The following is a 16,280-nucleotide window of genomic DNA, read 5'->3' as shown; positions in this document are numbered from 1 at the left end:
GTACTATCGAATCTAAGGTTCCAACTCCTGGATGCCTGCTTTAGACCATAAATAGATCTCTGAAGTTTGCATACCATATGCTCACTTCCGACAGATGTAAACTCTTCGGTTTGAGACATGTAAATCTCTTCCTTAATATCCCCATTAAGAAAGGCTGTCTTGACATCCATCTGCCATATCTCATAGTCATACCATGAAGCTATGGCTAGAAATATCCTAATGGACTTGAACATTGCAACTGGAGAAAAGGTTTCCTCAAAGTCAACTCCTTGTCTTTGATTATATCCTTTTGCCACCAATCACGCCTTGAAGGTCAATACCTTCCCATCCGCCCCAAGTTTCCTCTTGTAAATCCATTTACACCCTATAAAGAACAATTCCCTCAGGTGGATCCACGAGATTCCACACTTGGTTCGAATGGGAATTCATCTCAGATTCCATCGCTTAAAGCCACTTGGATGAATCGGCATCAGATAAGGCTTCCTTGAAGGTCCTTGGATCACATCCATGGTTAGGCTCATCATGGCCCTCTTCAAGAAGCAGACCATACCTCATAGGTGGTCTCGAGACTCTCTTGGATCTTCTAGGAGCTTGTATCTCCTCTCTTGGCTCTTCGGGTGTGGGTTCTATAATTGTGGGTGTCTCTCGAACCTCTTCGAGTTCTATCATCTCCCCTTTTCTATCCAATAGAAATTTCTTTTCCAAAAAGGTTGCATTCCTAGAAACAAACACCTTTGTTTCTTGGGGATGATAGAAATTATATCCAACTGAATTCCTTGGATATCCCACAAAGTAGCATAAAATGGATCGACTATCCAATTTATCTCCCACTGCCAGCTTCATATAAGCAGGGCACCCCCATATTCTAAGATAAGAATACTTGGGAGGTTTACTCATCCATATCTCATATGGTGTCTGCCTTTGAATGGACATTTAGTGGAATATCTTTCAATTTTAAATTATAGAGATCGTTTTCAAGTTCACCAGTACCAATTAAACATTCATTCTTGTAAATATTGCTAACACCTTTGCTAAAGAAACAAGAATATCCATCTTTATCAACATAGAAATGGAAACAATGTTTTTTCATCAAATCAGGTACAAACAAAACATCTCTTAAAAATTAACTAAAAATTATTGTTTCAACAATAAGTAAACATCTCCCACGGCCTTGGCAGCAACTCTTGCTCCATTGCCCATCCTTAAGAAGGTCTCATCTTCTGTAAGCCTTCTACTTTTTCCCATCACCTGTAACTCATTACAGAGATGTGAGCCACAACCGGTATCCAATACCCAAGAAGTAGAGTTAATTGAAATGTTTACTTCAATGTAGAACATACCATTTTCAGAACTTTTCTGAGCAAGATATTCTTTGCAATTACGCCTCCAATGTCCAGGCTTCTTGCAGTGATGACAAACATCACTAGTCTTGTCAGCCTTAATTGGTGTGGCTGCCACGACGGGATTCGGAGATTGCCTCAACAACGGCACGTTCTTCTTGGGATGTTGGAAAGAACGCTTCTTTCCCTTCCCATGTGGATCAATCTTCGTACCAGATGAAGAACCCACATAAAGAACCAGCTTCTCTTTCTTGATAGTGGACTCAAAGGTCACAAGCATGTTCACCAACTCCTCAAGGGTCGGCTCCATCTTATTCATGTTGAAGTTCACCACAAAAGGATCAAATGAGCTAGGCAGCGATAAGAGCAACACGTCGGTGGTCAATTCCGAAGGCAACATCAGATCCATGCCAACGAGCTTGTCCACGAGCCCAATCAATTTCAGGCCATGCTCATGGACCGAGGCCCCATCTCGCATACGCAAATTGATCAGCTCCTTGACGGTAGCATGCCTAAGAGGCCGTGTTTGCTCACCAAAGAGCTCCTTGAGATGCAAATGAATGTCAGCAGCACTCTTTGCATCCTCAAAACGCCTCTGCAGCTCATCATTCATAGAAGCCTGCATATAACACCTGGATTTCAAGTCATGGTCACACCATTCCTTGTAAGTCTGCAATTCCTCAAGAGTGCAGTCAGTCGGAGCCTCAACAGGGGGCGACTCAGTCAGTGTATATGCTATCCTTTCCAAATTCAAGATAATATTTAGGTTTCTTAGCCAATTGAGGTAGTTAGGTCCGGTTAATACGTGTTTGTCGAGTATTGCAGATAGCGGATTGAGAATCGAAGACATTGTCAAAAAATTGTACTGAAAAGTATAACAGATAAATGTTAATGACTATTTTAAAATATTTAGTAAGATATAAAGTATGGACTTTTACTTAATAAATGTTTACTCCCACTGTTTTGACATCTTTCACTACCCTCTAGTGAAAACAGGGAAACTCCTTTCCTCAGTAGGTACGCAAGGTCCAATTAGCAAATCATGATCCCGAATAATATCAGCCAATCACAATTCCTAAAAGGTAGTTTCCAATTGCATCACCATGCAACCCTTTACGTAAACTTTGTCTCACGTTTGATTAGGACCCAATAATATGACGTCGTTCATCTTCACGTGTCAAGCCTTACCCATCGATGTTGAACCTTAATGGACGGTCGCCATGAGTTCCCTCAATAATATGAGCCGAAATCATGGGAGTTCCACGTAGTTCACATCACCATGTCAATGGATGTCACAGCTTTCCGGCACCCAGGGCCCCCCCAATAATATGAGCCGAGCCCCGAGCACGGGTAGCGTTCATCATGCACCCATTGTCGATGGAAGACATGGAAATTATAAACAAATTTATAATTCCCCTTTTCGGGCTTGATATTAATTTTGAATCTTATTCAAAATGAGGGTTTTTAATTTTGAAAGGTCTCATCATTAATTTTATTTAAAAGCTCGTCATGTTTGATCGTATGTTTGCCGGATTCATGCAACTTTTTTATTATCATAATAATAACGCACATACTCATTATTTATAACATATCATGCATATATTATAAACAGTAAACAAAACAAGGATGATCAATCGCCCCAATACTAATGGCCCATGTGAGCTAAACACGGGCCTAGGTCCAATCCTAGGGAAATGCATGGGATGCAAATGCAACTATTACATTAGCTTCCAATATTTACATGTCTTCGATCTTCATAATCACCAAGGCCACCATCTTCCAATCTTGATCTTCCACTATACTAATATTTACAAATAAATATTCATGGCAAATAGGGATACATCTCATGGGGGTGGGAACGGGCCATAAACCAAGCCCACTTTATAAATTGATAATTATTACAATCATTCAATACAAAATATCCTAGCATACACCTAGCAAATTGGGCTTGGGCTTTTGATCATCCTTCATGCATAATATCACATATCATACACCATCAATTAATTATCACAATAATTAATTGATCCAATATTATATATCTTGATCCAATCACTAACCGCCACGATTATAAACTAAATTAACAAAGTATACAAACACCTTTGTCTACTTTCTAATTAATTTATTTATAACCGAATTTCTTGTAAATCACAATTTACTATAAATAATTAAAGTCCAACTTTCAATTATTTATTTCATGAGAAAATATTTGCAACTTTTGTAAATTTAAACTTAAGGGCCCAAAATATCATTTGTCACCAAAAAACATTTTGGCCCATTTAAATTTCACAAATGTGTTAGCCATCTCATGGCCCAACAACTTCAAGGCCCATGACAGTTTGATAATCCAAAACACTTTTGGAAACCCTAGTCGTCATCGCTGTCGTCGGAGCTCCGTCGCCGGATTCCGGCCAACATGCCCAAATTTTATTTTTTTTAATTTTTCGAAGGGGGCCGTTCGGGCAGCCCCTCGTGCTGCCCTTGCTGCCCGAAATGGGCAGCCCCTCGGGCAGCCAGAGCGGCCCGAAATGGGCAGCAACATGCTGCACGAAACTTGCCCCCAAAATGCCTTGATTTTGTTGCAAAAATTTCATCTCATGCGGTTAGAGATCGACCTCAATATAATATTATGTATATGCTACAAAAACTAGTACCCTTAGCTCTGATACCACTTCAAAGGGATCGATTTTAGGTGACCGAAAGCACGACGGAAGCAACAAAAATTCGGAAATCATATTTTCTAGCATGAAATTTTCGGCCACCTTGTGTACTAGGGTGTAGCATATACAAAAACACAAACTATGACATACATAGGGTGTTTTAAAGATTTACCTATCAATCTTAAAAGATTAATGATGGCTCCAACTAAGGTGTAAACACCTTAGCTCTTGAATGGCAAGACAATCTTCAAGCTTCCCTTTGAGCCCACCTTGCTCAAATATTAAGCCCACCACCAACAAGCTAGAACCACTCTAATTTTGCACTAGAAAAATTAGGGCATTTTTATTTGAGAAGTGTATTGTTTCCTCTACCAAAATGAAGAGAAAAATTGGAGAGAGTTGTCATGGAAGATTTTGGCCATATGCATGGAGAAAAGAGGAGAGGTTTCTTGGTAGTGCAAAAAGGTTGTGGGAAAAGATGTTGTGTATTCCAAAGGCATGCCATGCCTTGGATGTTGTCAAAAATTAGTCTCCCAACTTTTCACCCCCCATGCATGCAAATCTATTTGGGCTTGTAACAAGTACAAGGCCCATGGACTTTAATTTAATTGTCTCAAACATATTTGAGCCCAATTAAACATTACTTGATTTTACTCAAGCCCACTAGTTTAATAATTATTTCTAATTGGGCTCTACTAGACCCAATGTAGTTTAATTAATCCAACACTTGAATTAAATTAATTATTTGGACTCTACTAGGTTCACTAGTGTTTAATTAATTCAATACTTGAATTAATTTAATTTTAGTCCATAATAATGTTTATGAAAATCACAATTTTCAAATACATTACTTGTTTGGCCAACTTTTAATTTAGAAACACTTCCTCAAATTAAAAGTTATATTCTCTCATAGTAGTCATACTTCTATTTTTCCTTACGCTTATAAACTCATTTATAATCCAGTTCAACACTTTGAACTATTTTAACTTCTCAACGGGATCTAGAAAGCTAGTACTTGTGTGGCCCTCAATGGTTCATTGATACAACTAGCCGTGGGTTCACATCTCCATGTGATTCAGACTAAACATGTCCTTATATGAGCATACCCCAATTGCTCCATTCTTAATTATCAACTCCTTGATAATAAGAATGTCAGAACTCAAGTCTGATAGTACCCAACGAATCATGTTAAACGCCTAGCAGCATCGCTTACATGATTCCCTAGGTATCAAATGATAGTGTCCTGCAAGAACCATTCAATTATGGTTAGCGTACAGTACGGTCATTTCAACTCATATATCCCGACCGATTCGACAACCATTGGTTTATCGAGAGTTGTCAATGAATCGATACTATGTGTCATGTTGTAGTTGCATCGATGGTGTAATCTATGAAACCCCTTTCATAATTACCACCATACTCTTGATCAGAGATTTCAACCTACATACACATGAGAACACATAGGATATCCATACCCGAAGGTAAGCGGTGAATCCCCGACTACAATGCATCGACTCCTATATGTTTCGACAGAACACCCAACCTTGCCACCTGATGACCCCATGAGAGTCGGTAAACAAGTCAAAGTGTAATTCTAGCACATAGAGTCTCAATGTTGTCCCGGGTCATAAGGACTAATGGTGTACAACCATAAACTAGGACTTTTCCACTCGATAAGTGAGAACCACTTGGAAAGTCCTTTATGGAGGGTTGTTCAGTGCATTCTACCAGGAGCACCTATCTGCATGCTCGGACATCACAATGTCCCCTACCAATGAAACATGGTACTCATATCGCAGATACTAGTCTCTAACTCGAGCGGCCTATATCCTTCTTAGCGGCGGCCTGAATCGACTAGGAACTGTTTAGAATAATACAGTATTCCAAATATGAGTTTCATGATACTCATCATATGAGCATCTCATATTCTTTCTACTATTTGTATATTCAAGAGCCTTATCTATGCAACTAGCATGGGTATACAGATAAAGATGTGCCAAAACAATAATTTCAAATATTATTAAAATAAAGATTACTTATACATAGAGTTTCATTGTAAACACTCGGCCAACACTTGGCTCGACGGACACCTACTCTAACACTAAGAACTATTAACCCAATTATATGTAGTACCACATATGAACAACTTTATCAATAATCAATCTAAATATTCGAACACAAAGAAACTTTATTATTTAAACTTGCAAATTCTTTTATTAATTTTTTTTGTTCAAGGGATAATTTTCAAGTGTGCGTTTGAGTGTATTTTGTGCGATACGTATAAAAAAAATTTGTACATGTAGAAAGTTAATATTCAAAAGATAATTTATTATTAAAACTAAAAAAAATTATTTAACCGCAAAAAATTAAGTCGTTTCTTCTCTAAATTTAGCTTCGAAAAATTTAAAAAGTTGAGAATAGTTAGTCGATAGAGAAGATGGCGTCTAAATTTGATTTTGAGAAAGATCGATACCAATTCATATTGGATTATTTTTCTGATGATCTTTCTTGTCGTACTGTATTAAAGTTCTATGAACACCTCTTTGTTGATATTTGTAACTTTTTGAATAGTATTTGCATTTGTCTTGCAAATCACCGGAGAGATGTGTCATTTTTTTGAAATTTTTGGTGGAGATATCGGATGTCGGGCGAGGCACCACTCTAGTTTTACTTTTAGGTGCCGTCAAATTGCTCATACTTTTCTTGACTTTGATGATGATGTGTTTGTTGAGCCTCTTATTCTTGTTTTTGAGGTTCCTCATAGGAAAAATCAATATCATAGCGTCAACGTTGAATGAAGGGAAATTGCGACGCTCGAACTCGGGTGGCATGATGCTCTTTCACTTTCCTTTTCAAACTCTACGATTTGATTTGGCTTCGGTCACTTGTATAAATATGAAATTGAAGTAATTATGAAAATAAATTAACAATAGACAATAAACCAATAATCGAGACTTGATGTTTTGATAATCAAAAAAGAGTTGAAACTTAGATATTGAGAGAAAGTTGTTATGAAAAAGGAAGTGGTGGGGGGTATTTATAGGGAAAAAATTAGAAAAAAAATTCAACGATCAACCAGCCGATCTGAGTTCGGGTTTTTCAACGACCATGTAGTCATGGCCATTGATCATCAATGGATAAAAAATCGTGGATCGTTGATTCAAAGTCGAAAATAAAATAAATAAATTATCAAATGGTCAATCCGACGGGCCGGTGACTAAACTATGACCGTTGATCTTCAAATTAAAACTCGGTTAACCGAACAATTGACAATGGGCCGGTTTGGGTTTGGGTCAGACCCGGCCCTCGGCCAGGTCTACCTTTTCACGTCCAATAGATATTCGGTATTATACACGGATTCGAACTCAAAGATTGTAGGGATCCATTTGCTCTGTGGCTTGCCATCGTAGATTGACATGGATGAATGTACATTGATATACACAAAATTGTGTCTAAAGCTAGGCATGCTTAATGGGCCGATTCAGCCCGAAACAAAATCCAAACAATCTCGAAAAGTCTGGAATTGGACTGGTATCGAAGAACCGGTACCAGAACTGCCCCGAATCCATTAATAAATAGAGCAAGGCGATTGTCTTCCAGTAAGGACCAGTTCCAGTTCTGGACTTTGTCGGGATATTAAATGAACCAATTATTAATAATATAAAAAATTTAACCTTTGGCCACTAGTCAAGCCTTATACCTCTCTATAGTTTCATCAGACTTTCGCTTAATTTTGAGAACCCATTTGTTCACAATATCTTTACGCACATGTGGAAATTCGATTAATTCCCAAAATTTGTTTGACTTCATTGATTCCATTCATTCTTCCATTCCATTCAATCATTTGTTACTCGAAGGACATGATAGAGCACATCGTCTATGTTTTTTTAGGTTCTTCATCAATTAAAGGTATGATATATTCATGCTCATCAATCTCATTATAACATTTGGGCATACCTTTCCTATTATTCTTTCGAAGTTGGGGATCGGATGGAAAATATAGTAAAAGAAAGAAGTGTAACAACAATTTAAATGTGAATATAGTTGTGTTATGTGATGATTATGATCAGATGTGGTAACCACAGTAGCACACAATTGCTTTGACATGGGTCCTTTTGTATATATCTTTTTTGATATGAATCTGACCGATACAAGACAACATGATTGTTGGTAAATTGAATCGATTTTGGTCGATGAAGTGAGAGATATAGTTGAGAGTGATTTTTATTAATTTGTTTCTTACAGTAGCTCCAAATTTTTTAAGTGTTCTTGTGATTGTAGAGTTGATAATGTGTACAAATATTTCCATTATATTGTTTCATTGGTTACTTGTATTTATGTAGTTATGGATTCATGAATGCCTTGGTTAAAATACTCGCAACTTTCTTAAAGCATGGATAATAGTAGATGACAAATGGTTAGAAGCAATGATTCTCTAAAGAGGACAAGTTGTGACCTTAAAATTGCAGAAAGGCATTCACAACCTACTCAAAGCTTTGACGGTGGTAGAAGAAAACCAGTTAGAAATAATGATTTGGAGAAGGTAAGTTGGGATCCTACAACTATAGAGTTATTTATTACGATATGTATCGAGGAACTTCAGGCTGGAAATAGGCCAGACAAACAATTCATTAGACTTGGTTGGGAGAGCATTTTGCATGATTTCATGACGACTACAAATCGGAAGTGCACCAGAATGAAATCAAAGAATCGTCGGGATAACTTGAGAAGGGAATGGGGACATTGGAAAGGACTTTTACGAGGAGAACTCCTTTCATAGGTGACACTTTTACGTAGGCGTTCTCACCAACGTTGGATTCCACTGGCCTTCTTTTCAGATCTGCCCAACTCATTTGTCGATCTTGAGCTGCCTTGAGTTTTTCTCGAACTACGGTAACCTTGTCTATTGTTATCTGCACGAGCTCGGGTCCTACTATTGCTTTTTCTCCCACTTCATCCCAATATAAAGGTGATCGGCATTTCCTCCCATACAGGGCTTCGTATGGAGCCATCCCAATACTGCCGTGATAGCTGTTATTATAAGCAAACTCGATCAATGGTAGATGATTGCTCCAATTGCTACTGAATTCTAGGGCGCAGGCTCGCAGCATGTCTTCCAGGGTTTGAATTGTTCTCTCGGTTTGACCATCGGTTTGTGGGTGATAGGCCGTACTAAGAGTCACTTTAGTTCCCATGGCCCCTTGAAAGCTCTTCCAAAAACGTGAGACGAATCTTGGGTCTCTGTCAGACAGGATGCTCACTGGTACTCCATGAAGTCGTACAATATTGTCCATATATAGTGTCGCCAACTTGTCCAGATTGTAGTTCATACGGACGGGTAGGAAGTGTGCAGATTTTGTAAGTCTATCTACAATTACCCATATTCCGTCTTGACCTTGCCTCGACTTTGGTAACCCTACCACAAAGTCCATGAAGATATGCTCCCATTTCCATTCAGGTATTTCCAAAGGTTGCAATAATCCTCCAGGTCATTGGTGCTCTGCTTTGACCTGTTGACACACTTGGCATTTAGAGACAAATTCTGCCACGTCTCTTTTCATTCCATTCCACCAAAAATTCATCTTAAGGTCCCTGTACATTTTTGTACTCCCTGGATGGACTGAAAATTTGGACTTGTGTGCTTCTGACAATATTTCTTGGCGAAGGTTATCGCTGTCTGGTACACACAGTCGTCCTTTCATTCAGAGGACTCATTTGTCATCAATTTGTAGATCTTGAGACTTCCCGCTTTCGACTTGTCCCTTAAGTTTCTTTAGCTCAGGGTCTCGATCCTGGTTTATTTTGACGGTCTCTTGCAGACATAGTCTCGCGGAGAGTGAGGCCAGAGTAATCTTGCTCTCACTTTTCCGACTCAGAGCATCGGCCACCTTGTTCGCTTTACCCGGATAGTAACTGATAGTCAGGTCGTAATCCTTCAGCAGTTCGATCCACCGCCTTTGCCTCATGTTCAGTTCTTTTTGGGTGAACAGGTTCTTGAGACTCTGGTGATCTGTGAAAATTTCACACTTGGCACCGTAGAGATAGTGCCTCCAAATTTTTAAGGCAAAGACAACTGCTGCTAGCTCTAGATCATGCGTAGGGTAGTTTTGCTCGTGTGGTTTCAACTGCCTTGATGCGTAGGCTATTACTCTTCCCTCTTGCATGAGTACGAATCCCAAACCTTCCTTAGATGCGTCGCTGTAGATGGTGAATTCCTTATCTTCAGTGGGTAAGATTAGTACTAGCGTGGATGGGAGCTTTTCTTTTAATGTCTGAAAACTTTTCTCGCAGCCTTCGTCCCAGACGAACTTGGAATTCTTCTGAGTTTAGTCAGTGGTATGGCGATTGAGGAAAAACCTTCGACAAACTTTCTGTAATACCCTGCCAGTCCAAGAAAGCTCCTGATGTCTGTGGCGTTCTCAGGTTTTGGCCACTCTGTAATTGCCTCGACTTTCTTGGGATCCACTGATACTCCTGCTTCAGAGATTACGTGTCCTAAAAAGGATACACTCTTTAACCAGAACTCACATTTCTTAAACTTAGCATAGAGTTCTTCTCTCTCAAAGTCTGAAGTGCAATGCGGAGATGCTCTTCGTGATCATGTTCGTTAGAAGAATAGACGAGGATGTCGTCAATAAATACCACTATGAACTGATCCAGGAATGGCTTGAAGACTCTGTTCATTAGGTCCATGAAGGCTGCAAGCGCGTTGGTCAACCCAAACGGCATCACTGTGAACTCATAATGGCCATATCTTGTCCGAAAAGGATGTTTTGGGGATATTTTCCGCCCTGACCTTCAGTTGGTGGTATCCTGTCCTTAGATCCAGTTTAGAAAATACTGCGGCTCCCTTAAGCTGATCAAATAGGTCGTCAATCCTCGGGAGGGGGTACTTGTTCTTGATGGTGATCTTGTTCAGTTCTCTATAGTCGATGCACAATCTCATACTCCCATCTTTCTTCTTTACGAAGAGTACTGGTGCTCCCCATGGTGACACACTGGGTCGCACTTGCTTTTTGTCCAGCAATTCTTGGAGTTGTTCCTTTAACTCCTTGAGTTCAGCTGGCGCCATCCTGTAAGGCGCTTTCGAAATTGGTGCTGCACCAGGGACCAGATTAATTTCGAACTCAACTTCGCGGTCCGGGACTATCCCTGGGAGTTCTTCTGGAAAAACATCCGGGAATTCGCATACTACTGGGATGTCTTCTATCTTCAGTTCGACTTCTCCTTGTACTTCGCTGATAATGGCCAGGCAGATATCTTCTCCGGATTTCATGGCCTTCCATGCTTGGGAAGCGGAAAGAAGTGATTTCCGTTCCTTGGATTTACCATGATACACGATCTCTTCCTGATTTGGGGTTCGGAGCTTAACTCTTTTCCTTTTACAATCCACTATTGCATTGTTTCTAGCTAACCAATCCATTCCTAAAATGATGTCGAAGTCGGCCATAACTAATTGTATCAAGTCTGCACTGAAAGTCTGATTACCGATACTGATTAAACAGTCCCTGTGAATCTCGTGAGTTTCGATGGCCTTATTTGTAGGTGTGACTATTCGAAAAGGTTCGGCTAATAATTCAGGCTTAAGTCCTAGTTTCTTAGCCAATCTCTTAGATACAAAAGAATGCGTAGCACCACAATCAAATAACGCATACGCAGGCATTTTTTGAATTAAGATGGTACCTAACACGACTTCATTGACGTCGTCGGCCTCTTCTTGAGTAATAGGAAAGATCCTGGCGTTAGGCTTGCTTTCCTTTGGCTTGTTGGGGTTAGCTCCTGAATTTGTCCCAGTTCCCTTATTGGGCCCGGCTGCTTGGTTGGCGGCAGTAGGGCATTCGGCAATTCGGTGTCCCGCTTTCCCACATCCGAAGCATACACCACTGTTTCTTCGGCATTCTCCCAGGTGTCGTAAGTGACAAATTGGGCAAGGCTTAATATCCTGGTAGCTTGAGGTAGGCGAAGGCCCTTTAGATGGTCCACCGAACTGGTTAGGCTTCTTGAAATTCTGATTGCTACGTGTGGATTGACTATTCATGGGCCTTTTGTTCTTAAATTCCTTCCCCCTGCGCTGGATGTCAGTTTCAGCTCGGATAGCTGCACCCATTAGATCTGAAAAATTCGCGGGTTGGTAGACTGCTAGGGCTGATTGGATCCTGCTGTTCAATCCCTTTTTAAAACGGTGCAATTTCAAAACTTCGTCCCCCATGATTGCCGGAGCATAAGATCCAAGGGCATTAAACTGGGAGGTGTATTCCACAACCGACATATCCGGAGTTTGAGTGAAGTTTTCAAACTCACTCAGTTTCTGCAGTCTGACCTCGGCTGGATAATACTGTTTCAGAAAGGCTTCTCGAAATCGCTGCCAAGTCATTGGTCCTGCAGCTGTCATGGCTGGCGAGATTGCTTCCCACCATTTTCCTGCTTTATCTTCCAGGAACGGCACGGTCACGTCCACTTTCAGTGCCTTGGGGACTTCCAATAGTCGCAGCTGCGTCTCTACACTTTTCAGCCAACTCTGGCTAACTTCAGGGTCTGCAGCTCCACTGAAGGTTGGACACCTGTTCTTGCGAAGCGATTCATAGTGGAACCTAATTCCATTAGGTGGTGGAGGTGGTGGTGGCTGATTGGCGTTCTGGTTTCCCAATCCTTGCAGTGTTGTCGCCACAATGGTGGCTATGACCATAAGATCAGCTTGGCTTAAGTTGACTGCAGGAGAGGGTCCATTCCCTTGCTCGTTCTCCTGTCCGCCTTCACGGTTGGCATTAGCGTAACGCGGGTTGCGGTTTTGTCTTGGGGGTCTACCGGTCATTTTCTACAATTGCAAGTTTTAAGAATTTGTTGTACGAGTAGAGTTCATACAATAGATTGTGCTGAAATAAATTGAAATCAATGAACCAAATAGAACAAATTTTTATTGATTTCTAAAAGAAAGAACATGACCAATCTAAAGGAAACAAAAGTCGTACTGAATAAAATAGCAACAACGGAAAAAGTAAAATAAAACTCTTAGAACAAATTCACTAAGATATCCTAGTCTAATCCTCTATCTCTCCATCCCCAATGGCTGCTATCGGCTCCTCAATCTCTATGGGCTCTTCCTATTCCGGCTCCTCCTCCGGCTCTTCTTCCTGAAGTAGCTCTACCATATGAGTGAGCTGGGCCTTCTCTGTATTAAGTTGGGCCACTTGTGTCTTCCACCCCTGAACGTCTGCCTCTGCCTCGTCCAACATATCAATGGTAAGCTGGTAGCGCAGTTCGTAATCCCTCTTATTCTGCTTGATCTTGTTCTTCAGCGCTTCACCCTGATGAGCCAGATGCTGGTTCACCCTTGCAATACTGCTTATAGCCTCACTTAAATTCTCTAGTCGCTTCTTGTTCCTGGCACTATGCTGTTTTTCTTCCTCCAATTCTGTACGGTATCGGTCGATATCTTCTTGCATCTTTTTCTCTCGATACAAGCCGTGCTATATGCCATCCCTCAAATCCATGTTATCTCCTCTTACCAACTCTCCCTGATAGATTGCATTGTTAAGTTGGGTCCGAATTTCCTCTTTCTCTGTGGCTAAGGTCGCATTCTCCCGTCTTCTCTCACCTAGTCTGGCTCTAAGGGGCTTTATTAGGCGCGACTGATTATCAATGGCAAGCTGCTTCATGTGGATGGCAGCTTGGGCACGAGTGCGGAATCGGGGAGACATTTCCTGGAAAAAAATAATAAAAAGGAAAATGCTCAGAATATCATCAATATGACAGAATAAAATATCAGGATAGAGTAAGATACTGAAAATTAAAAATTTTTGAAAATTTCCAAAAATGGAAAGTTTTGAGATAGACACGTGTCGAGAGGGTGCATGGTGGCGGGTTGACTCGTTGAATCGACTGAGTTGACTCGCCGGGTTGACTCGCCGGAGTAAGGTCGGAGCAAAGGCGTGTGTCGGCGAAGGGGTCAGGATCACGGAACCGGTGGTGGCACGGCCAGAATCGGTCGGAAAACTACCTAATTTGGCGGGGAACTCGCGCAACTCGGTTAACTCAATGAAATTGGGCGTTTCCGATTGGGTGATCCGAACTCAAAATTGATTGTTGGAAAAAGTTACCCATGGATCATAGATTGTTTGGGTATAAGGAATTGAAAATCGGAGTAGGATTGTTAGGGTAATTGGACAAAATACAATTCGGCGTTAGGGTTCGTACGCTAAATCCGTAGATCCGAAATTCCGGTTGCACCCGAAGACGAAATCCGAAATTGTTTGAGGGCTTTTGTTCGTCTCATCGAGGCGGTCCTAGATCTGGTCGCCGATCGAAGAAAAAGTACCGGAAGCGGCCGGAATCGGAGAAAACGAGGCGCGCGCGCGAAGGCCCTGTTTGGCCGGAATTTCCCGAATTTTTTTTTTTTTTTGAAAATCGATTTTTCCGACTCGGATTATGAACCTGGCGGCTCTGATACCACTAAAATGTCATGCCCGAAACTCGGGATTGACACCGGCGTCGTTTAACAATCACACAATTGAAAACAATTAGCATCGTAGTATAGTATAAACCGAAAACCAGTTTATTAATCATAATTTCTCAAAACCAATGTCTTTACAATTGAATTAAAATAAATTTGCGGAAACGTCTAACATAAAATTTAAAGATGCTAAAATTCGAAAATCCTTCACTAGCCAATCTCGAAAATAACACTTATTCACCAGCCACAAAATTGTTCAGATTCTTCTTCCTCGACCTGTTCTTCGGATTTATCTGGGGAAGGGTATAAAGGGTGAGTATTTTGGGAATACTCCGCAAGTGGAGGATATCGAACACAACATAAAATTTTTCAATATTATCGAAAATAACACAAAATTACAGCATGCTTTTCATAATCGTAAAATCGTATTCATATCATTGTAACACTGCGATTTTTCACCTTTCATGGTTTACTGATATCAGTCCCTAAGTTTTAATCCTCTAAGGGGGCGAGGCCATAAAACAGTTCTATCCCACTGTTAAGGGCCATATGTTGGAATTCCACCCATTTTCAGGGAATTCTCACAGTGCCAACGTATAAACGCAACAAGATTTTTAAAAAAAAAACAACGTAGACGGTGTTCGATCGAATTTTTCTTTTGAAAAAACACATAACCGAAAATTTAAGAAATTTTAAAATTTGCCCACTTACCTTAAATTCATGAAAAAACGTGAAAAATGCTAGGGTTCTTCGAAATTCTTACTTCACTGGCTGGACGGCGGCAGGGTTTCGATGTGCTCGAAAATTCCTAAGGAGACTAGAGGGAGAATTTCGAAATTTTGTGTGATATGAGGTGTGATTTTTGAGCTTATAGGGTCCTCCTATTTATAGGGGTTGGCTGCTATCGTGATCAAGATTTATAGTTGCATTTGAACTCTGAATCAAATCTTCATCTAAAATCATGATCTATTCGTGATATTGTTCGAAATTTAAATCTTTATCCCCCCTCAATTTCGAAATTTGCAAATATAAACACCGTTTAATTCGAATTCTAGGGATTTTATTATCTCTTGCTTGATCTTTTATCCCGGTATCTCAATATCAACTCAATTCTTGGATTTTTATCTGCTCAATTTCAAATAATATACACAATAATATTATTCACTCAATCTTGGTAAAATCTTACAAATCTCACACCCTAAAATGAGATAAATCCTGGTATCCAAAATATACTATCGTGATAAAACTTAAAATTCTTGGATTTTACATAATAATTGCAGAATATTTCATAATATGATAAAAACTCGTGCTTAATTATTTTTACTTTGTAGGCATTGCCCGAAGCAGCCAACTTTTAGAGAACAAGGACATTTGTTGCTAATGAGCAGGAAATTTTATTTTCGGATGTTTTAGCAACCGGGGAAAGTGCATGGGTCCCAAGATCTGGATTGTTTCAACCACATTTGCAAGATGAGCCAATGGATGATTCTCACGTTCAACACAATGATTTTAACCATCCCGACATTAGTCCAACAACTGGAACTTCTGAAATCCCACAAAATGAAACAAAAATTGTACCAATTGGAGGGTCTAGGAGGATACATGAAATGTTTTCCGCATGTATTTCTCATAAGAAATTTAAGAAGATGTCAGTAGCTGAGAATATTGCTAAGTGACTAGAGCGTATGTTGATACAATAGAAAATGAATCTGCATCATTTCGAGCTTTTACTGGTGGCGCATGGCAATTCATAATCCAGGAATGTTTACAGGTGTTAGACAACATGTTTGGAATTTAAGAAGGGGATAATTTGTGGATGTACACTACTCGATT

The 16,280-nt window shown here is 40.1% G+C and overlaps 1 protein-coding gene across 1 annotated transcript; it reads right to left on the bottom strand.

Moving 5' to 3' along the window:
- Window positions 1-9,708: 9,708 nt before the first annotated feature.
- Window positions 9,709-12,809, bottom strand: LOC142523896 (uncharacterized). Its single transcript, XM_075627630.1, has 3 exons — window positions 10,997-12,809; window positions 10,355-10,492; window positions 9,709-10,007 (listed from the first exon to the last, which is right to left on the bottom strand). The coding sequence occupies exons 1-3, from the start codon at window positions 12,807-12,809 to the stop codon at window positions 9,709-9,711; spliced, it is 2,250 nt and encodes a 749-aa protein (XP_075483745.1).
- Window positions 12,810-16,280: the final 3,471 nt, after the last annotated feature.

Source organism: Primulina tabacum, chromosome 14, assembly GCF_025594145.1.
Source record: "Primulina tabacum isolate GXHZ01 chromosome 14, ASM2559414v2, whole genome shotgun sequence".
Lineage (NCBI taxonomy): Eukaryota > Viridiplantae > Streptophyta > Magnoliopsida > Lamiales > Gesneriaceae > Primulina > Primulina tabacum.
Note: the sequence above shows the minus strand (reverse complement) of the source record. Positions and strands in the feature narration are given on the sequence as shown.